The 23,723-nt window shown below is 40.5% G+C and overlaps 1 protein-coding gene and 1 long non-coding RNA gene across 4 annotated transcripts in view; one reads left to right on the top strand and one right to left on the bottom strand.

Moving 5' to 3' along the window:
- The window catches only part of Veph1 (ventricular zone expressed PH domain containing 1), a 243,699-nt gene extending 224,221 nt beyond the window's left edge, over positions 1 to 19,478 (top strand). For both annotated transcript variants that reach the window (XM_008837452.1, XM_008837453.2), the window contains 2 exons: positions 13,874 to 14,010; positions 19,242 to 19,478. In XM_008837452.1, the coding sequence (XP_008835674.1) occupies positions 13,874 to 14,010; positions 19,242 to 19,478 (374 nt within the window). The remainder of the gene's footprint in view (positions 1 to 13,873; positions 14,011 to 19,241) is intronic.
- Positions 1 to 23,723, bottom strand: part of LOC103737622 — a 190,307-nt gene that overhangs the window by 85,465 nt on the left and 81,119 nt on the right. The window contains exons 2-3 of one of the 2 annotated variants that reach the window (XR_607409.3): positions 11,211 to 11,369; positions 10,116 to 10,194 (exon numbers count right to left, since the gene is read on the bottom strand). This is a non-coding gene — a long non-coding RNA (uncharacterized LOC103737622). Of the gene's footprint in view, positions 1 to 9,734; positions 10,383 to 11,210; positions 11,370 to 23,723 lie in introns of those variants that run through there. The other variant, XR_003850210.1, reaches the window with a different exon arrangement.

Raw genomic sequence — 23,723 nt, 5'->3', positions numbered from 1 at the left:
GATGATTATGTATTAAGATATTTACAACCTCAGAAAATTCATGCTTGGCAACCTCCATATTTTATAACAAGACATTATATTTGGATTTTTCATATATTCATCTTCCAAATGTATTTAAAATAACATTTTATGTCCTCTTGTTTTCTATTACCCTTGACTGCTAAAAAAAAAATGTTAAATTTTATTTCTCTTTAAAACCTGCTTTAGAAAAAAATCCTTAAAAAGTATGCAGCCAGTACCCAACAAAGTTATTATCTTGTGACTGCTGTTTCATATAAACACGAGCTGTTCTTTAAGTCTTTATTTTAAAATCTCATTGTCCCTCTAAATTACTCACTTTAGCAATAATTGCTCTTAATGGTATATTCAAGGCATTTTAGTATTTTCTAAAACATATTTAATAGACCCAAACATACCATTTTAATAGATTCTAAGAAGTCAAAGTTATCTAAGTTTATAAGATAATAAAGATAATTAACTACTCATAGCATATCTATGAGTAGGTAAGTCCAAATTGTGTTTATGACAGAGTAAAACAAATTACAGCATCTGCCTTTATTGTAAACCTTTGTTGTAAATCACATGCTGTCTCTGTAAGCCTCTACTCGGACATGGCTTACATTTAAACCGACCCACTCTTTTTTCTTTAGTCTCCACTTGGTTTCAGAGTTAACCTTCGAATGTCTACATTTCAGTTAACCCTGGATGAGATAAAGACCTTGAATAACCTACCCATTTTGTTATGAAAAGGAATAGAAAAAAAAGGATGGCTTCTATTCAAACATAACCTTAGAAAGGTTTACATGCATGTGTACACATGCATATACACGCATACACAAGTGTTGCAAATTTGGCTTGTCAAGAAAAGTAATTTTAACACGCAATAGTATTCAAAAACATGGACTCCAGCCAGTAAGATGGCTCAGGGGGTAAAGGTGCTTGTCACCAAGTCTGAAGATCTGAGCTTAATCCCTGGGGCTCACGTGGTAGAAGGAGAAAAATGACTCCTGCAAGTTGTCCTCTGACCTCCACACACATGCCTTGGCAAGCACATGCACGCATGCATGCACACACACACACACACACACACATTTTTAGATTATAAAAAGACTAATTAGCTAGAATTCTCCCTGACGACACCAAGACAGCATAGACTTAGTATTTCCTTTCGTTACACCAATTATTACAAAGACAAAGATCTCCAAGAAGTGAGGGAGGGGCTAAAAGAGATGGCTTAGTGGGTAAGACCACTGGCTGCTCTTGCAGAGAACCTGGGTTCAGTTCCCAGAACCCACATAGCAGCTAATAATCATAAGTAACTTCAGTTACAGGGGATCCGACCCCTTTTTCTGGCATCCATGGGCTTTGCACAACACAGGTGCACTTACATGCAGGCAAAACACTGTAATACATACAAAGAAACAAATTTTTAAAAATTTTTAACTTTTAAAATTCAAATGCAGACAACTTTCCTGGAAATTTTAGCCCTGTGAATCTTTATTTCATAACAGCAGAACAAAACCAAACAAAACAGCTATCCAAGCTTCTGACTCTCGAGATCATTTACCTCACTGCAGAGCAACCCAAGGTGAGTCTAAACGGCTCTCACACATCAGATGTAGAGACAGAGACTAAACAAACAAGTGCCAAATCAGACTGTAGAGATGAATGTTCCCAAATAAAATGATCTCTGCCAAACAAAAGCCCAAGCCAGAATTCATGTGCATACTAATGCCAAAGCCAGCTTCAAAACTGTGAGCAAAGTGCGTGCTCTCCCAAACAAAATCAGAAATTTCCTGCCGAACAACTAAACAGCTGTTTAGCAAAGGGCTCAGTTGAGCCTTTAAAATGATAGGCATTTCAAATAGACCTGGTTTCTCTCCAAATTTCTTTACAAACTGGCTAAGAGCACAAAACAACCCAAAATTTCAACCACAAGAGTTTACCAGAAACGTTCAAAGACACAACACCAAACAACCCGAGTAATCTTCAAAAATTAGACCAGGTCAAAAGCAAAAGCCTTTTCCATTACCAATTCACCAGTACATGTTTGTAGGCAACCAGCACCTTTGGTAAATTGAAATGGGAAAGCCCGTGGCAGCTGGAAAGTCTCCTATATTTTAACTTCGGCGATTAGGTAGCCGCAAGTTTTCTTCCTGAACAGCTGAACCAACATTATCATACTCAAGTCTGTGACCTGCCGTCTCTGCTTCCCTGTACTCCCAAACAAATTAGGAAACAGAACTGGGTAAAGGAAAATAGATTTATTTACAGTTTGGCCAAACTAGGGAGAGAAAGAACCTTTTTTTTCCACCATGCCTATGGGCAGTCTTCCAATTTATGGACAACCATAAGATAAAAGCCAGAAAATATGCAGATTGTGCTGTCATAGTTTGATCAGTCCTTTCCTGGGGGAATGCAAATCAGCCGCAGGTTGCCTTACTTCTCAGCAGGTTGTCTCCATCCTCGCTCTCAGCATGAAGGCTCTGTTATATTTCCACAAATTATAGTTACAAGATGTTGCCAGTAATATTTTACCATGAGAGCTCATTAATGAGACCAAGTGGGACCAATGTGAGATATGTGTATGAAATGCTTCTTAAAAGTTTAATCCTAAGATTGAACCACTATCTCCATTCCTTTCTACTTCCTGATCTTTTTCCATTGGTTCCTATCAGACATTATTCAGCAAGTCTAAGCTGACTCCTTTATGAATCTCTCATAAAGGTATAAAGGTATCCACACAGATCATTCAGAATTACTGAATAAGTTCTCTTGTTAGACAGTGCCATTAGCAGCTGATCACTGCTGGGTGAGGAAGAGTCGATCTTCTTTAAGAGAGTTGCCCTAGATAGGCTGACCAAGCTCCAGTGGATGAACTCATACCGAGGGACAAGACTTGACTTGATTGGCCTTAACATATAAGACAGAATGCATGAAGTCCTGTGGGCAGGCTATGGTGCAGAGGGGGGAGGAGTCTAAATAGGATTGAGATGTAGTATATGAAATGAACAGAAATTCAATTTAAAAAAAAGAAAGTGACATTAGATTTTTTTTCATCAGGGCTGTGGAGAAGGCTTAGTCAGTAAGCACTTGCCTTACAAGCATAAGGACCTGGGTCAGATCCCCAGAACTGACATGAATACATCAAGTGGCATGTGCTGGTAATCCCACAATGGCAACGTGAGAGGCAGAGACAGGCAGATCGCTGGAAGCAATGGCCCCTTGTCTAGCCTACTTGGCAAAGTTCCAAGCCAATGAGAGACCCTGTCTCAAACCAAAGGGACCTGAGGAATAGAACTCATTTGTACCCTGACCTCTACACACATGCACACACATGTGTACCCACATATACACACACCTCCCACAAACACAAATGAAAAAGAATTTGTGTTTCCCTGGTAGCACAACAGATAAGTCAACTTTCACAAACATTGATCCTGAGGGTTTTCTCAATAACCTTAAAGAACAAAGCCAGCAGTGTGCACAGAATCGTCTATACCGTCCTCTTCTTTGTTCTACAGGAAAGTAAGAACCATTTCTTCCTCCTGTTCTCAGCTTACCTGTTTAATGTAGCATTTCACCAATTACTCTCATCCACCATGAAGGAGTTTAATAACTTGCTAGGAGTTCTTGATCTGTACAGAGCACAGACTAAAATTCATCAAAACTTCAGGGTTCCTCACCACCCCGAAAATCAGATGCAGTAGATTTGCAGTAGTGATTTGGAAAGTGCATTTTCACAAAGCAGCAGCTAATTCTGAGGAAGGTGGCCCTCAGAACACAATCTAGGAAATATACCTCTGCTCTTAGAAAGTATAGTTCTGAGATTCTAGTGATTGGTCAGAGAAATCTAGAAAATGCCCGAAATTTTGGTGATTATGGAACTATTGAGCGAGGAGGACATTCAGCCATGTGGCAGTGCCTCACAGGGCCACTAATATACTTCGCTTTAGTCCCCACAACATCTTGTAGGGACAGTGCTGATTATGCCTCTTTGTTTGTTCACCACCAATAAGGAAACACAAACTCTAAAATATTCATAAGAAACACAGCATTTGTTAGGTTTCAAAAACCACAGACACTCAGTCTACTAAATGTGTCTCCTCTGACCTCTCACATAATGCTTCCATTCCTCTGTAATCACATCCTCTGTGATTATGGTTGGCTTTATTAGAACTGGCAAACACACTAAGGAAAAAAAAGTAAATTTGAGACTCTCAGTCCCAGTTCCCCAATGGCAAAAAATTCCCTATAGACTGTGGGGAAGTCATAACTCCTGGCAGCAGTAATTTGAAGAACAAATAGTAAGAGGGATTATAGACTTTTTCCCAGCTCTTACTTTAAAACTCAGTATTGGGCAAGCTGCGTATGGAGGTACACGCCTTTAACCGTAACACTCAGGAGGTAGAGGCAGGGCGATTGTGAGATGGAGGCCAGCCTGGTCTACACTGAGAGTTCCAGGCCAGTTGGGGCTACAGGGTGACCTTGTCTCAAAAAGACAAAAAAACAAAACAAAACAAAATCCCTCCGTATTGGGGAATTATTTATTTTATTCCAGAATAAGCCTTCTTTTAAAGGTACTAATCTATAAAAATCAGGAAAGAATATATAAAAATTCTTATATCACAAATTAAATTTATGATAGGCTCAACTATGAGTTATTCATATATAATAAATATGGATATAATACTTAGCACACGATATAAGCAATTTCTAAACCTGGATGGAATGTAGTATGCCACGTGAATGGCAGTTCTGTGGAGGTTACTGTCTGCTCTCATCCCTTCCAACATATAACAAGGGCAAGGGGAAGTCCAGAAAGAAAAGGGAGCAACCATAGACTGCATGGGAGATGCTGCCAACGTAGCTCAAACCACCAGTGACAGTCTTGACGAATAAATTAATCAGTCACTCAAAAAAAAACAAGAGTGTCCTTTTGTTCTGAGACTCACACACCTTCCTTTTTGCTAAAAATACAAGTTCAAAGCACATTGGCCGAGAACCTTAAAGGATTTCTAGTTTTACTCTGACACCTCACTATTCCTAACATTTTTGTATAAGTTTTGGGGTTTTTTGTTTTTTTTTTAAATTTTATGTGTATGAGTGTATTGCCTGCATGTATGCAAGTGTGCCCATGCTGTGCAATGTGCTCAGATGCCAGAAGGGGGATCAAATCCCCTGGAACTGGAGTTACAGACAGTTGTGAACCACCATATGGGTGCTGGGAATCAAACCTAGGTCCTCCGCAAGAGCAGCCAGTGTTCTTAACCGCTGAGCCATCTATCCAGCCTGTAAGTTTCTGTTTTGTTGTTTGTTTGCTTGCTTGTTTGCTTGTTTTGTTTTGTTTTGTTTTAAAAAAGGGGTTTTCTAAAGGGTCAGCAAGATGGCTCAGCAGGTAAGGGCACCAAGCCTGACTACCTGAGTTTGATCCCTGGACTCCACATGGTGGAAGAAAAAAAATGACCACAAGGTGTCCTCTGACCTCCACTCACATGCTGTGGGATGCACACACATAATAGATAAATGCAAACAACAACAACAACAACAACAACTGTAAGTTTCATTGCATTCTTAATTAACAGAGGGATATGGTACCTCTCCTAAAGCCATCGTTTCTAAAAACGATCTATTCATCACATGAAAGGATGATGATAATAACTCCATGTTTAGTTGATAGTTATGATGGCCAGGTCTTGATTATCAAGCCCACTGCTGACCTTTATGGCCCATTCAGAAGTACATGGCCCAAATAGCAAAATTCAGGCTGGATTTCACCCCGCCTGGCCATCTTGGGGTGTCCTTGTGCAGAGAACCACCAGCAGTCTTTTGTGTTGAACCTGTTGTGAATCACACCTCCAGAGAGGAAACCATAGCTCACTGTGGCTAAATAGCTTTCTGGAGATCAGTCATCTGGTATGGTACAAATTCTGGAATTCAACTCAGGTCTGGCTCCAAAGGCAGTGTCCTTACCTCATAAGCCTTAAACATATAGCACAGACTATCTTTATACAGTCCTGTATGATCCATTAAAACAAGGATTAAGCATGGCACACTATGTTCAAATAAATTTAAACTGGTTTAAAATATTTTCAGAATTGGGTTGGGGAGAGAGCTCAGTGGGTAAAGCACTTGCTTTGCAAATGTCAGAATCTGAGTTCACTGCTGGCCAGGCACAATAGCACATGTCCGTAATCCCAGACCTCCAATGGCAAGATGGGAAACAGAGACAGGAGAATCCCTGGAAGCTTGCTGATTGACCTCACCTGGTGTGTACAGCAGTGACGCGAGAGACTCTGCCTCCAAAAGACGGAAAGCAAGGACCAACGCCTGAGGCTGCCCTCTTACAGCCACAAGTGCAATGGCAAGTGTGTACTCTCACATATGCAAGCGTGCACACACACATACATACACCCCCCATATACACAAAGATAAAAAGTAAATATAAATAAACATTGCAATATATATTAAAATAAGAGGCAGAGTGAATTGCTAAATTCTTGTCTTCTTGAGATAAAAAAGGTTGTATGATAACAAAAATTGTTTTTCAATGTGTTACAAAACATTAAGATTCTACTTTGCATTATGCCAAAGGCACCTGAATCTCATTCTTTACCTCTTGCCTCTCCTCCTATTCTAATCTCCAACTCCCACCCAAATTCCAGTCACACAGAATGAGTTGTGGTTCCCAGAAAGCAAGCATCTTACTCCAGGAAGTTTTCCTGCTTCTTATGCCCCATTTATAATACGTATCTCTCTAATGTATTCCAGTAAGGCCCATGGGCTCTTCCTTGGGATTTATCCCACTGTCCTAGGGCTGACTCTGTACTTTGTTGTTTTTCTTTATTTCTCAGATTTGGGCTATCTTATCTGCCCTCGCAGATTCTCCTACCCTGGCATCTGCCTAATAGACTAGGTGTTTAATAAGGGCATTCTGAATAAAAGAATGGAAGAATTAATGAACGGCAAAGAGTATTAACAAAAAGTGGAACATGGGGAACATGAAATTTGGAGTGACCTGAATTTGTGTTCCCAGGCCATGGTCACTCATATTAGCACCAGAATAAACTACTTATCCCCTTTAGGGTGACAGTTGTGATTTTGCAATGACAATTAGGGCATGCAACATGGGGCCCTGGGAACGATCCACTTCTCACCAGAGGACTCACTTGGATGGAAGAAGGTACTGGCATGGGCCAGTCACTCTCAGGTGTACCATGGTGAATTCTTTCCCAGGTTCGCTTCAGACCTCCCTTGGTTTGGTTGATGGTCCATTTGTTTATCCTGAGATGGTTGTTTAAAGATGCTATTTGGTAAATAACTTTTTGGCTGGGCATTGCATGACATGGGTGCACTTAAATACACACAGGCAAAACATTTATACATGTAAAATAAAAATAATAAATAACATTTAAAAATTAAAAAAAAATAACAGTCAAGTATAGGTGAAGAGGACCTTAAATCCAATCAGAAGGTGGTTGGCTACTTCCATAATATTTGTGCCACTATTGCACCAGTGGATAGTCTTGTCAGGCCAGTCATCATTGTAGCTCACAGGGTTCACAACTGAATAAGGCTGATGATTACTTTTCTCTCTCATAGCATGCATAGTACCTTCTAAAAGCTAGCCAAGTAAGATGAAATTTCAAGGTCAGTACTAGTTTGATTGCTCCTTGATTGTTCTATGACTCATGTATATAGCATCTTCAGCAATAGGGTCTTACTGTCACGTTCTGGTGAGTAACCAAGAGCAATGACAATAGCCAGTACTGTTTGAGGGTCTATGGGACCTCATGATCAACAACTCCAAAAGAGGGAGTCCATTCCTGGCACTGGGATTTTGTATTTGCTAGCCTGTGGTATCTGGTAGTACCACTGAACTTCCTTCACAGGAAAATTCCATTTTAGCTCTCATCAGAGAATCTTTTTGAAGTAGATAGGAATTAGCACAGAGACTCACAACTAGTCAACATACAGAGAATAAGAACCACAGAGTGCTCATCTTTAAATGGGACATCTATATCACACCCTTTCTTCCACAGGCTCATCACAGAAGATGGGGCAGAAAGATTCTAAGAGCCAGAGGCAGTGGATGAATATAAGGAAACTGTTGTCTGAACACAACAGGGCAGTTGCATGCATGAATCCACAGTGTTTGTGTCAGCATGCATAAGACCTGTGTAAGTCCAAGCCAAACCAAAGCTCAGCATGGATGGGGCAGGTGGGCCCCAGCCCTAGCTGAGGACCTACTGACAATCAATAGCTACCGGGAGAGAGAGGGCCAGTTTTCTTTAAGGGTGTGATGCCTGGTAGTTCGACTAGGCTCAAAGGGATGAACCTACACCAAGGAGCATTTGGGGAACACAAATTAGATGTGACGTGCCTTTAAAAAGAAAAATGATAGAGGACATGAAGTTGGGTGGTTATGGTGGTTTAAATGAGAATGTCCCCTATAGGCTCTAAGCATTTGGACATTTTGTCCCTAGTTGGCGGTGCTATTTTGGGAGGTCTTAAAAGGTGTGGTCATGCTGGAGGAAGCACCTCACTGGGGGCGGGCCTAGAGAGTTCTTAAGCCTTGCCAGATCTCGAGTCACTCTCTCGCTTCTTGGGCCTGCATGAAGACGTGAGCACTCTGCTTTCTGCTCCTGCCCCAGCCACCTCCTGCCACCAGGCCTCCCCTCCATGACGAACTGTAATTCCCCTGGAATCGTAGGCTCAAATAAACTCTTCCTTCTATAAGTTTCTTGGGTAAGTGTTTCTATCACAGCAACAGAAAAGTAACTAATACAGTGTAGTAAAGTGGAGGGTGAAAGTGGGGGGAAGTGTCTGAATATGATTAAAACCATTATATGAAAGTCTCAAAGAATCAATAGAGTATTTGTTAATGGAATTTAGTATTCTACAGCAAGAATTATAAGAGTGTTAATCCTCTTATTAACTGATAAGAAACCATGATAAGCACCTGATTCACTTTTAGTCCATGCCCCTACTAAGGCTTAAAAGGGCTGTATCTCTTCTTTGAATCCATAGTCTTCCCCTCTTTTTCCTGTCTAACCATCCTCTAAATTTGGCAGTTGATACGTAAGTTACTACAGTTGGGGTTGAGTTACAAACAACCTATAAAAAGGCAAGTCTTGGGTACAGAATTTATTCCAACTTTGGTCCATCATGATACACAATGCTTCTCCCCCTCTCCCACCAAGCTCCATGTCCCATAGGCCACCACGTAGCGACTAAATTAATGATCCCCTTTACCTCTGGTTGTCAGTTCTGCTCATTCATGGGAGGAGGAGGGAGCGCTACAGAGACCTCTCCTCTAGCAGGAGGTTGGCAGGAGGGAAGAGAATGAGGTATGTGGTTATTCATTCCCGGCTCCCTCCCTGTTTGGTCACTAAGGGTTGTGTCCTGTATTAGGCCACAGCTCCTTGCAGGCACCCCACACACAGGCCTACAGGTCTTCCTCGGGGCCCTGACTGTTCTCTTCCCTTTCCCCTTTAGTAGAGGGGTATTATGCCTTGCAGAGCCACTGGTCCAAGAGTTCCTGGCCCACACCTGTGTAAACAGTCCTTTATGAATTCCCCTTAATAACCTGGCTTCCTGAATAAGGAACCTGCTTCCTGCTAGGGCTCTGCATGGTACACAGCTGATCCCATCTGGGGCTCCATGAGGCTTCTTGTAGTGCTGGCTGGAGCTTCATAAGCCCTAGGCTCCTTGTTAATCCTTTTAATGGGGGCTTCACAATAATGTTCCTAAAAAGTTCAATCTTCCCCTCTGTGACTGATACCCAGTCTCTTTCCTGGATCTCAGACCTAGAAAGTCTTGGGGTTGTTTCTTTCCGTAGCCCTCAGCCCACGACTTTCTGAGGGCAAATGCTTTAGAACTAGATTCTGCAAGCATTTCCAGCTTCTTTACACTTTTGTGTGTTTTCCTGTATACATCTTTCTGCACTCTTCCTGGGGAATTTTCCCCTTTCTTCATGGTAGCTCTCCTGTCATCTCCCAACTAAAAAAAGCAGAATTTCCTCCTTGGGTGCTATAGCACTGGGCTCGCACACCTCCAGTGGCACTCGCCAACCTCTGTGTTGAACAGTTCAATTTGTAAAATGTTTTACCTACCTATGAGATGATAATGTCGTGCTCCCTGAGACCTGGGTTCGGCAACTCCTCCAACCAAACATCGTGCCTCATAGCTCATCTGTGTTCAAAAGCACATGTTAGATGGATGGATGGTTGATGGACAACTGAACATTCTTCACTGCTTCATCCTGGGTGCTGTTGGGATTCTCAGCTTTAAGAGACCTGTCTACTGTTTCACTCTTATTCATCAACTTCATTTGAGTAAAATAGCACCTTCAAATTGTATTTCTCATCAGTTGTTTTCAACTGTTGGAGCACAAAGGAGGTACAGTTTAACACAAAAGTTTTTATATTAGCATTCTGAAAAACGTTTTAGTTTTCAGATAAACATACTGATACTTGAGATTACAATTGCACTAAAAATTTCAGTATCACATTCTATGTCTTTTTCATCCTGAAGATATTTAAAGAAAGGAATAAATCCAGATTGGTAGAGAATGCACTAGTCAAATTGTATTGCTTTGCATAAAGTAATGTGCCTGAATGTGTTCTGTGTGTTACACTGCAAATGCATTTTAGATATGATCCTGCTCTCGTTCTATCCCATGCCTTAGTTTTCAAATAGAATATGATAAGCCCTAAGGAAAAATTGTTCAACATTTGACCATAAGGACTCAGTACTATCATATTCTGCTTATTTATCAGAAAATGCTGTGGGTGGTAAGTTTATGAAAATGACCCATGTCCCATCAAGTACAAGCTGTACATAACTGCAAAGATGTCTACAAGGCATGAGTTAGCAGCTGGTAAAAAATTAAATTTCTATTCACATTCTCACATGCATGCATCTGCACACTTTTTGAAACTATTTTTAATTCCCTTTAAAACTAGAAACAACCTGACTTTACTGAATTCGCTGAACCTGATTTTGATAACTAAATTTAGCTATTTTCAGGCTCTGCTACCATTTCCTTCCAAAAACCCTTCCCATGAACTCTCTCTGTGGTTGATTTTCACTGGGTTGTTATGAGACATGTTGATATAACAGCAGATTTCTGGACTCCTTCACTCTTGGCTCCTGATAGACCTGTGGGTTTGTGTTGAGTCTCTGTCGTGGTGCTGTGGGACTCATACCTTGTTCGTTCATTGTCTCTGGTGGTTTCTTCAGCAAGATTGCCAGTGCTGTATATTTCTATCAAATAGGCCCTTCAAGTAAACCATTTGGTTCTACCTTGAGGAGAAATACAGCGGCAAACTCTGCCAGACCCAACAATCCATGTGCTGAAATATTAACTGAAAAACAGAAAAGAAAAACACACTGTTATTAAATGGCATTACACTGAACCATTTTCCTTGGTAGGGAGGGGGTGCTTGGTTTGGTTTTGGTGCCTTTTTTACTTCTTGAATCTTCTGTTCCTGATCTGGGTATTACGTGGCTCCATGTGTAAGCATCTTCCCAGCTGAGTGTGGAGACAGCACAAAGGAAGCAACTACTGTGTTTATGAAGACTATAATGACGCTCCAAACACAGTAGCATACTCAAATACTTTTCTTGATATCATCAGTTCATATACATTGAGTTCCTGCTTCTCCTTTGCCATGTACAGCATAGAGCCTCTCAGAAAACAGGAACTACTTCTCATCACTTAAGTCTCAGATCAACTGTCAACTCAAATGCCTAAGCTCTTTCCTGACTACTTACGTCTATGTACACCAACCCCCAAGTCATTCCTTATTGTAAATTCATCATAGTCCTTACCACTACCTAACAAATAAATGTGATACATATTTTCCATTTTTAGCCTTGACTTGAAGATAATAGAACAACAAACTGAATAATAATTAGACCATAAGTGGGGGGAGGAGTCAAATTAGCCTTAATAGAATTTCGTAGATGAAAATCATATGTTTTGCTATCTTATGTCGGAATGCTCTGCTAAGACGGACAATCCTCTGAGAAAGTTATTTACCTACATTACAGAAAAGTATGATTGCAGAGAGGTTGTGTTCATATAACCAAGTAGACACTGTCCACACTTTTTTTCTTATTCCAAAGCAATGACAAAACATGTTGTATTGCCTCTGGGGTGCTATGAAAATTGAATGCAAATGAATATCAGTAAATACTGTCATGATGTCGATAGAATTTTCCTCTGTACCTCCCTATTGAAACAGATACTTTCATATAAATTTGAAGAATGAATCTTATGTAGTTGGTCAGAGAAAGGAAATTCTTCAGATCGGTATCTCAACTTCTGACACTTTACTGAACCTTCCAATTCTGGGATTATGTATGATCATTATATATTCTACTTCAGTGTGACATTCATCTCCTCATTTAACAAATATTCATAGATTCCCTTAATATTTTCCGACAGTGTTAGAAGTGTCGTTTCTTAGCAGTAAACAAAGACCTAGCACTTTTGGTCTGTTCAGCTCAACAAGAAATAAAGACATTAAATAGACAAGCACAGTAACCATGGTGGATTATGATGCCTGATGTAAAAGAAACATATCCAGGGCTGGAGAGAGGGCTCAGCGGTTAAGAGCATAGCCTGCCCTTGCAGAGGAGCCATGTTCAATTCGCAGAACCCACAAGGCAGCTACGATCCATCCTTAACTCCAGTTCCTGGAGACTCCGAAGCCCTCTCCTGACCTCCGTGGCATTGCACAACATGGGTGCACTCACATACATGCAGGCAATACACTCATATACATTTAAAAAAAAAAAAAGAAAGAAACATATCCTGTGGTGTGAGGACACCCAGAAGGGAATCTGCTCTCCCCTAGGTTTGGGAATTTTCTCAAAGGAAGCGTTTGAGTTGCAATAGGAAATGGCCAGCTATAGGCTAGGGGATGATGTGAACAGGGGAGAGAGAATGTGGTCTCATGAGGCCAGCCTTGTCTACATAGGGAGTTCCAGCTGGGGCTACAGGGAGACCCTGTTTCAAAAACCCAAATGAAACAAAAAGCAGAAAGAAGAAATAAAAATTTTGTATTACAGGTTTAAGAAAATGTCTTTCAGATCTTGCACTGATTTTTGCTGAAAATGACCAAATATACCTGGTTTAGGGTTATTTATAAAGCTATATTTCTAAGAAGTTCCTCTGAGATAAAGCATGGTATTTATTTTTATTACCTAGTTATAGACAAAATCAACAATAGAAAATAGGCTTATGGTACTGTTAAGCATTTTGTGCCAAAATTTCAAACTTGTTCTAAATTAATTTTGGTATTCCAATCTAAGGAATTAAATATCATTAACAAAGAAATCTACAAGCACAGGAAACTGACTATTGGGATGAACCTAAATATTTCTAACTAGACACTCTTGGAGACCTAATTCTTTTCAAAAATATCATTGAGAGCTTTCAAAACTATCTTCTTATCGTTTCTGAAATGATATTTTTAGGCACAAAGCAGGAAAGGACAACTAAATACGCAAGGTATTGACCACTTCTCTTTTTTGAAAAAAGATTTATTTATTATGTATATGTGCATGCGTGTATTCATGTGCTTCAGCTGCATACAGGTACCTGTGGAGGCCAGAAAAGGGCACTGAATCCTCTGGAGCTGAAGTTACAAGTGATTGTGAGCTGCCCAGTGTGGGTACTGAGATCCCAGTCCTCCGCAAGAGCAGCAAGTGCTCTTAACTGTTAAGCCATCTCTCCAGCCCTATACTGGCCACTTTTCAAATGTGCTTGCTGGGATCTGGTTCTTTATACAATTCTGAACTGATCATTTGCCAAATCAATAATGGAGAATAAATAGCTTGATCATTCTGTTTTCCTCAACAGTTGTAAACCAAGATGGCCAGCCTCTCATTGAAGGAAAACTTAAAGAGAAGCAAGTCAGGTGGAAATTCATCAAGAGGTGGAAAACTCGTTATTTCACACTGGCTGGAAATCAACTTCTGTTTCAAAAAGGGAAATCTGTGAGTTCTCTGGGATGTTTTACATTTCAGTTTTTAAAGTCTTATCTTCACCAATCACCTAGATTCAATTAAACATCTGAATTTTTTTCCTTCTGTATTTTAAAATCTTACCGTATTTATTATGTTGTTACAAATGTCCTGTTGGGCCAGCAAGATGGCTCAGAGGGTAATGGACCTTGCCACCATGCCTGATGATCTGCATTCCATCCCCACAATTCACTTAGTCGAAGGAGAGAACCAACTCCTGCAAGTTGTCCTCTGGCCTTCACACACATGCTGTGGCATAAATAAATAGTAATTGCAAACAAAAAAAATTCAATGTTTCTTTGGTCTGTGAATTCCTATATTAGTTAGTTCACTGTCTTTCTGTGTGTTATGGAAATAACATGAGTGCGTGCGTGTGTGTGTGTGTGTGTGTGTGTGTTCTGTATTTCTGTGGGTGCACATGCACATAAGTGCATGTATAGAGGCTAGAGGTTGATGTCAGGTGTCTTCCTCAATCACTCTTTACCCTATTTTTTGAGACAAGAGTCTGTCACTGAATTTGGAGCCCATCGATTCAGCTTGGCTGGCTGGCCAGTGAGCTCCATGGCTCTGTCTGCCTCCATTCACCATCTCCCACCACTCTCACCCCCCATGCTAGGGTTACAAAGTGCATCACAGTCCCTTGCTGGCTTTTACGTGGGTGCTAGGGATTTGAACTTGGGTCCTTATGCTTGCTTGCATGGTGCTTTACTGACTAGGCCATCTTCACAGTTACATTTAGAGGTAGAAGTCCCAGGGAAAAGGACAGTAGACAAGGAGGAAGGAAGGGGGGGAGGGGGGAGGGAGGAAGGAAGGAAGGGAGGAAGAGAGGAAGGAAGGAGGAAAGAAGGCAGGAAGGAAGGGAAAAGAAAGAAAGAAAGAAAGAAAGAAAGAAAGAAAGAAAGGGGGAGGGGGAGGGAGAGAAAGAAGGAAGGAAGGAAGGAAGGAAGGAAGGAAGGAAGGAGGAAGGAGGAAAGAGGAAGGAAGGAGGAAGGAAGGATAATTTAAATAGTTTTATAGTCAGCAAAGCTCACTTTTGATTAGGGAAGATATTACTCTTTTTTATTCATTTGATATTCAGTTTAAAAGTAGAAAATAATTCTGTTAGATGTATTCAATATTAATTTAATGTGATTTGACCCTAAACTAGGGTGCTCAGTAAATATCTAGATTCTGAATTTTCACTGGGATTCCTCTGAAATAACATTCGTTTCTAAATGATAATGCATTTATTTCTTTTCAAAATAGATTTATTTATTATTAAGTGCTACTCGTGTATGATGGGAGAATGAAATCCCGACCCAAGTCTTGAAGGATGAGCACAACAGCGAGCTTTTACTTGGTGTTCATTAAGTGCCACCTTTGGTGGCCTCAAACCACCCTCTCGAGGCAGTGCTATTATTTTTGCCATTTTAAAGATGAAAACTCTGAGGCTCAAAGATCCTGTCTCATCTAAGGAAAGAGCCAGTAAAAGGAAGAAGGATAAGACCAGATCCAAACTTGGGGAACACAGCACCAAATGAGGATGTTCCACCGTTTCCACCTTACCCTTAAAACAGAGCCCTTGCTAAACTATGCTGCCAGGTGATCTCTAATGACGCAGAACTAATAAGGCACAAACAGATATAAAAGGATTTATAGGAATTGGCACACACAATTATGGCCTTCAGAAAAGGCCTTCAATTTGCCTTCAGAAAACTGGAGAGCCAAGAAAACAGATGGTGCAATCCAGCCCAAGACCAAAGACTAGAGAATGGGGAAGATCAAGCTGTCACTCCCAATCTGAGGGCAAGGCACAAAACTGGGAACAGGTTTGTAAGGGGGATGTGGAAGTCCTGGGGGCCAAAGGCCCAAGAACAGGAGTCTGAGGTGAGGAAGGCATGCTTCTCAGCTACAACAGGAAAAGCAGAACTTTACCCTTCCTTGCGTTTCTTTGTTCTGTGGAGCACAGATGGAACAACGCCCACCCACAGTGGTGAGAGTGGACTCAAAGGTTGATCTCATCTGGGACCACTCAGGCACATTCAAACATCACATTTTAAGAGCTGTGTGGAGACCTATTAGCCCGGTCAGGTTAACCAGTGCCTTTAACCATCACATAAACTAAACTGGGTCTTAGGAATAAATGAAAGGAGTTAAAGTAGTTACAAATTACAAATCTCTCTGGAAAAATGTACCATATCATTAGAGTTCTCACTTGGAACATTTTACTCAAGAATGAAATATTTCATCTGATTTATGATGAATTCTAATCAAGTGTTCCTTGAATAAGACCTCAAAGTGATTTTTGAATGAACAGAAAGTATTTTGGGGGGTCTGGAGAGTTGGCTTAGCAGTTAAGAGCACTTGCTGCTCTTCCAGAGGACCCGAGTGAGGTACCCAGTACCCACTTGGGCATCTCCCATCTGACTGTGGGTTTTTCTGTAGCTAAAAATCTTTCCACAATGAAAACATAATAGCGTGTTCAATTTAAACAGTTATTGCAAGTTTAAAGAAATATTTTTTGGCATGAGTTCATATGGAAGCATTTTTAAAGTGTTCAAATGACCATCTGAATTTCCTGCATTTACTCAAGAATTCTAGAACAGGGTGATCTCTCAGATCCCTTAGGACAAAAAGAGAATTAGTCTTTAAGAATATTCCCAAGCATTCAAATAAAGATCTATTTCTCTTTCTTTCTTTTTCTTTCTTTCTTTCTTTCTCTCTCTCTTTCTTTCTTTTTTCCCCTCCTCCCTCCCTTCCTCTGTCCCTCCCTCCCTCCCTCCCTCCCTTCCTTCCTTCCTTTCTTTTGACAAGATTTCCCTGTAACACCAGCTGGCCTGGAACTCACTATGTAGACCAGGCTGGCCTCAATCTCACAGGAACCTTCCTGCCTCTGCCTCCTGAGCCCTGGGATTAAATGTGTGCACCACTACACCCAGTTTAATTAGCATTCTCTTTAAGTACTACAGTAACTGTTTTCTTCATCAGTTCCAATGTGTCAGTTTCTGTCCCATAGACTGACTTCAACAGTCATTTTATTACCATCAGACACTTAATAACAACCAAATGGTGCTATTAAAGTATTGTCTAGAGTAGATATCTTCAAATTTTATCCTGTATACCCCCTAAAAGAATTTTGAAAAGAATCTATGCAATGCCTTGTAGCATTTTAAATTTCATCAACACATTTATAAATTTAAAGAATTATCATTTCTGTTGAATTATAAATATTGATATGTTAAAATAAAAATAACATATCTCTTCTTCAAATGTAATTAATGGAATACCATTGAAGTATTTTAGTGTCTAACATCACATACCTTTCCAAAAAAATACATAAATTAACTGTTCTTTAATAGAGATATTTGCATTGTTTCTTTTTCCCTTGAATTCCTATTTCTGTCTTATGTCTCCATAGCAATTTATCCCATGCCCACCCACATATACACATATCATTTTTTAAAGATTTATTTTTAATTATGTTTATATGGAGGGTATATGCACATGAGCACAGGTGTTAGTGGAGGCCAGAAGAGGGTGGCAGATCCCCTGGAGCTGGAGTTTCAGGCAATTGGGAGCCTCCTGATATGGGTGCTGGGAATTCGACTCAGGTCTTCTACAAAAACGGTACACACTCTTAACCACTGAGCTGTCTTTCCAGCCCTGTCCTATCATTTTTCACTTTAATAAAATCATGTACAAAAATTAAAATGTTTTAACTTCTGTGACCATAAACCTCTAAGTATTCATTTTTTCTGAATAACTTCTCTTTTTAAAGTTATCATTTATGGAAGCTGGTGTGGTGGTGCACACCTTTAATCCCAGCACTCGGGAGGCAGAGGCAGGCAGATCTCTGTGAGTTCAAGGCCAGCCTGGTCTACATAGTGAGTTCCAGGACAGCTGGGGCTACAGGGAGACCCTGTCTCAAAAAGACTGAAAAAAAAAGGGGGGCGGGGGTTGGACTAGGAAGATTGCTCAGTGGGTAAATGCTTGCTGCACAAGCATGAAGACCTGAGTTTGGATCTCTAGCACCTATGTAAAAGCTGAGCACAGTGGCAATTGTCTATAACCCCCATCCTGGAAGGCAGAGATAGGTGGATCCCAGGGGCTTGCTGACCTGTCAGTCTAGCTAAGTGATGAGCTTTAGATGTAGTGAGAGACCTTGTCTCAAAAAATATAAGGTGGAGAATAATAGAGAGACACCTAATGCTGACTTTTGGCTATATGCATGCACATGCATATGCACAACAGTCATACACACACACACACACACACACACACACACACACACACACACAAAGATGATCTTTTTAAATTAAATGAGTATAGAGAAATTAAGTTGACCTGATTGGTGGATACTTCCCGAGAATCAGTATGTTGAACTGTGGGTTGTTTGTTCAGTGTTCCTAAGCTTTTCAAGCTAGACACACAAAATAGAAAGCTTAGGGTGGATGAGAAGAGTGCTTTTTCATTACAAAACAGGGGAAAAGACCATTGCAAGGAGGGTATAGGACAGGAGAGTCGGTGCAATGCTCAACCACAAGTACATATCCAGTGAACAAAATGTATTCAGCAATCCTGAAAACCTGAAATTCCTTTAAGACATTTTTATCTTAAAATCATTCATATAATCCCAATGTGATGGCTCTGGTGTTAGAGAGATCCCTAAACGTCTGCTTTCCTAAACTACAAATGTAACATCATTAAATATTATGTACAGATCAAGCATGCTTCTAAAGCTGCAGAGATTTCAAAAAATTTCTCAGACATTGGGACCTTGTTTATTCAATTAAGGCTATGGCAAACTTTTTATCAGAAGTAACAAAGGAAAACTCAATACTAGCCTCATAAACTAGCTGAAATTTTGAGGTAGTAGTATTCCAAGTTTCATTGTTATATTTTGCTGTATTGATAATGTTAATATAAATGAAAAAATGACCCAAAATCAAAGAACTATGAGTTTAGCATTTTCCCAATTTCATTTGATAATAACTTTCAGTATATAGGCTCTCTTGTGCTGAGTAACTTATGTTACTACAGCAGAGGCCCAATTTCTTACTCTTTCTGTTGTTTCAACGACTCTTGGGAGCCTTAGCACCCAAACCAGAAAGGTCTTGAGCCCTAGGAAATAGAAAGGATCTGGCCCTCCTGGAAAATTCCAAGAGGCAGAGATCCAGGCTGCAGCAGGAGCCAGCTTATGATCTTTCCTTTTCCATGCATTTCAGAAAGATGATCCTGATGACTCCCCAATAGAACTCAGCAAAGTGCAGAGCGTGAAGGCTGTGGCCAGGAAACGCCGAGACCGCTCCCTTCCTCGGGCTTTCGAAATCTTCACAGACAACAAAACCTATGTTTTCAAGGCCAAAGACGAAAAGAATGCAGAAGAGTGGTTGCAGTGCATCAACGTAGCAGTTGCCCAGGCGAAAGAGAGGGAAAGTAGAGAAGTGACCACATATCTGTAAGGGGCAGACACACTGCCTGCCTCACATGACTCTGCGTGACTGGCACGGCCAAGGTCAGCAGAAAGGGAAAAAGCCACCAGGACATGCTGGTTCATACTAAATACCAGCAAAACCATTATCCCTAAGAAGAAGGGCCGAAATGGCAGGATTCTCAATAGACTCTGTGTCCTTGCCTTGTTGAATTAACTCTGAGATCTTTGTCTGGCGTGCACAAGAGAAACTACAGAGTTCAATCACAGCACGTGGAGCCAGGAGGGGAAAAGTTATGCATGAAGGAACTCCTACAGATGTATCATTTAAAAATTTAAGGAAACAGTGAATGATGCCTGCATAACCTACCCTGAGGAAAGACCAGAATTTCTGAAGAAAATCAGTCTGTCAACATATTTGGAGGGAAAAAAAAAAAAAACCTAAGGAAAAGTTGAACTCATGTACACTGAAGAAAACCATTAAACTTGCATTTATCTTTCCAATAGGAAAGATGCTAAATGCTAACACATGGTACAGTGGTTCTCTAAGTCAGTTATATAATTAAATGTCTGTCTTTTACAGCTACTTATTTAATGATTCCTTTTAGGCTCTTATAATCTAATATTTAGATATCTGGATATATTCTCTGCTCAAGGTAGTAAGTATAGATAGAATAAACATAGACATTTTCTCTACTTTTCAAATGTGTGCTAGCTCTCTTAAAGATTTTTTTATTAAAGTTCTATTTTTTCTTCTCTGTGTTAAACCTTACAGCTGTCCAACTTATAAACATTTATTGCTTTTGCCATTACCCATATATATAAAATTTTTAATTAAGTTGTCATAGGCAGAATTCTAAGGTGACTTCCAGTGACCCATGCCCTGGAATCATGTTCCACCCCTTGAAGGTAGAGGAGGGGACCTAAAGTTTGCTTCTAACTTAGATAATATGTCAAAGATGTTGGGACAGTCTCTCCCATGACTGTGTTATAGTATGAGAGAAGTAAAGAAACTCAGCAGAAAAAATAAGGTCTCTAATCAAATGGCTTTGCAATAATAAAAAGAGATATCCTGGATGGCCTGGCTAATCAGCTAGGTTCCTTAGAAGAGATCAAACATGTCAGACTCTCCTGGTGATCCTGAATAAGCTTACTGCCACGGTTCTACAGCAGCAAAGCAATGAATTTTGCCAATAACCATGTGACACTGGAAGAACAGTAAGCTTCTGATAAGAGCCTAGCCCGGCCCAGCTTGACTGCAGCTTTGAAGTACACTGATCAGAGGATCCAGCTAGGACAGACTCTTGGCCCACAGAAACTTTGTGATAATAGAGTTGCTTTAAATGCAAACTGTATGGTGATTTGTTATACCATGATTAATTCATATAAAACCCTACTTGTAATATATGAGGGGTAACTTTTCCTGTGAAATTGATTTCTCATGTATTCATATAGAATCCTAGAGACCGTAAACTGTCACTATGCTGACACTGCTGTTAACTCACTGGCACAGGAATAGAAAAGGGGTCACATTTGAGGAAAGACAATTCAATTTGAACACGCAAAGGCTGAGGATATTATGAGTCACAAAAGTTATTACAAACTGGAAATAGAGTTCAAGAGGTCAAAATTTGGAACCACTGCGTAAGTAGTGGTTGGTAAACATATGGAATTAGATGAAATTATTGAGGGAGAATAAAAAATGAAAGAATTGATGAGGACCCCTTGGGATACCAACACTTAAACAAAGGCAGGCTAGATTGGCTGATCAGTATTCAGAAATAATGTAGCCCAGGAGACAGGATGTTATGAAGGCTAAATTAATAAAGATTTTCAGAATGTCAACAATTTGGAATTCTGAAGACAAAGCTTTGCTTTCGGGAAGCAATTGAGGTCATTGGTAAGAACTTCATAGGAGAGATGAAGTGTCTTAGTTTCTTCCTATTGCTATGACAAAACACTCTAATCAATACCAATTTGGGGAGGAAAGGGTTTATTTTATCTTACAACACAGTTCATCACTGAGGGAACCCAAGATGGGAACTCAAGACAGGAACCTGGATCACAGACCATGGAGGAATGCTGCTTACTGGCTTGCTCTCCTGGCTCATGTTCAACCTGCTTTCTTATGCAATACAGGACAACCTGTGCAGGGGTGGCACTGTCCACAGTAGGCTAAGCCCTCCCAAAACACTCAGCAATCAAGAAAAATTCTCCACAGACATGGCCACAGGCCAATCCAGTGAATGCAATTCCCTAGTCGAGGTTCCCTCTTCCCAGGTGTGTCAAGTTGACAACTAAAGTTATCCAGCACATGGAGTAAAAGCTAATTCTCATTGTGTTGCAGTAATTGACCACCCTTTTTTTAAAGGTAGGGTTAAGGTGAAGAAGCTAGGATAGAGAAGTGTTTTCTTGGGGTATTTAGGTGAATACATCTTAAAGGGAAAATGGAGTTTTAAAAGTATAGATAAGAGGGGATGGAGAGATATCTCAGCAGTTAAGAACACTGGCTGTTCTTGCAGAAGACCTGGGTTCAAATCCCAGCACCCAACATGGCAGCTAACAACTATCTGTAACTCCAGTTCCAAGGATCTGACAGCCTCTTCTGTCCTCTGCGGGAATTGCACAACATGGGTGTACTTACCTACATGCAGGCAATACACTCATACACATAAAATAAAAATAAATAAATTTTTTTTAAAGTATAGACAAGGAAAGACAAGAGCAAAGTTGCTAGATGTGCTGCAGGCAATACACTCATACACATAAAATAAAAATAAATAATTTTTTTTTAAGTATAGACAAGGAAAGACAAGAGCAAAGTTGCTAGATGTGCTAAAAAAAGAATTAAAAGATCTGTACTGAGGGGCTAGGGAGTTGGCTCAGTGGGAAAAATGGCTTTCCCTACAAGCATGAGAACTGAGTTCAAATTCCTAGCCCCCATGTGAAAAACTTGGCATGGCTGTGGATGCCCTAGCCCTGGGGGGGTGCAGAAACAAGATGATCCAAGAGCTCCTTCCCAGCCAGCCTACCTGAAAAGGCAAGCTTCGGGCTCAATGAGAGACCCTGTCTCAAGGCAATAAGGCAGAGAACGGCAGAGGGGACACTTGATGTCCTGTTCTAGCTTCTGCCTACAAGTGCACCACACACTCATATGCATGCACCACAGCACACACACACACACACACACACACACACACACACACACACCAAACAACAGCAGAGGAGACACTTCATGTCCTGTTCTAGCCTCTCACACACACACACACACACACACACACACACACACACCAAACAACAGCAGAGGAGACACTTCATGTCCTGTTCTAGCCTCTGTGTACACGTGCACCATACACTCATATGCATGCATCACAGCACGCACATGTGCACACACACACACACACACACACACACACACACACATACTTTATTTGTTTAGGGAAATAATTCAGTAGAAGGCCACTGGGTCAGTTAGTAAAGAAATGACTGTGATTAAAATCAATCAACCAATTTATGAGAAGTCAGGTGTGGTAACATGAGCCTGTAGTTCTAGCACTCAGCAGGTGGAGTCAGGAAGATAAGAGTTCAGGCAGGGTCATCCTTCCCTACATAGTGAGCTCAAGGCAAGCCTGGGCTACAAAATGAATGAATCAGTGAATAAATAAATGAAACAAAGAGTTGAGATAGTTATCCTAAGTAGTTTTCACAGATCTTCAAAACTTATAAGATTAAGAAAATTTATTTATTTATTTTTATTATTTTATGTGTATGAGTGTATTGCCTGCATGTATGTAAGTGCACCCATGTCATGCAGTGCCTACGGAGGACAGAAGAGGGCATCAGATCCCCTGGAACTGGAGTTACAGATAGTTGTTAGCTGCTATATGGGTGCTAGTATTTGAAACCGGGTCTTCTGCAAGAACAGCCACTGTGCTTAACCACTGAGTCATCTCTCCAACCTCCTCCCCCCCACCAAAAGACACATCTTTCTTCAAGAAGTTTAATGTGGGGCTGGAGAGATGGCTCAGTGGTTAAGAGCACTAGTTGCTCTTCCAGAGGACCCAGGTTCAGTTCCAAGCACCCACATGGTGGCTAACAACCATCTCTAACCCCAATTCCAAGGGATATGACTCCCTCTTCTGGCCTCCGCAGGCACTGCAGAGACATGGTATACCTACATACATGCAGGCAAAACACTCATAGACATAAAATAAAAATAAAGTCAATCAATAAATATACATATAAAGAAGGTTAATATGTAGTTGAGACAGACATA

The sequence above is a fragment of the Nannospalax galili genome, unplaced genomic scaffold (genome assembly GCF_000622305.1).
Source record: "Nannospalax galili isolate Female #2095 unplaced genomic scaffold, S.galili_v1.0 scaffold617, whole genome shotgun sequence".
NCBI classification, from domain to species: domain Eukaryota; kingdom Metazoa; phylum Chordata; class Mammalia; order Rodentia; family Spalacidae; genus Nannospalax; species Nannospalax galili.
Note: the sequence above shows the minus strand (reverse complement) of the source record. Positions and strands in the feature narration are given on the sequence as shown.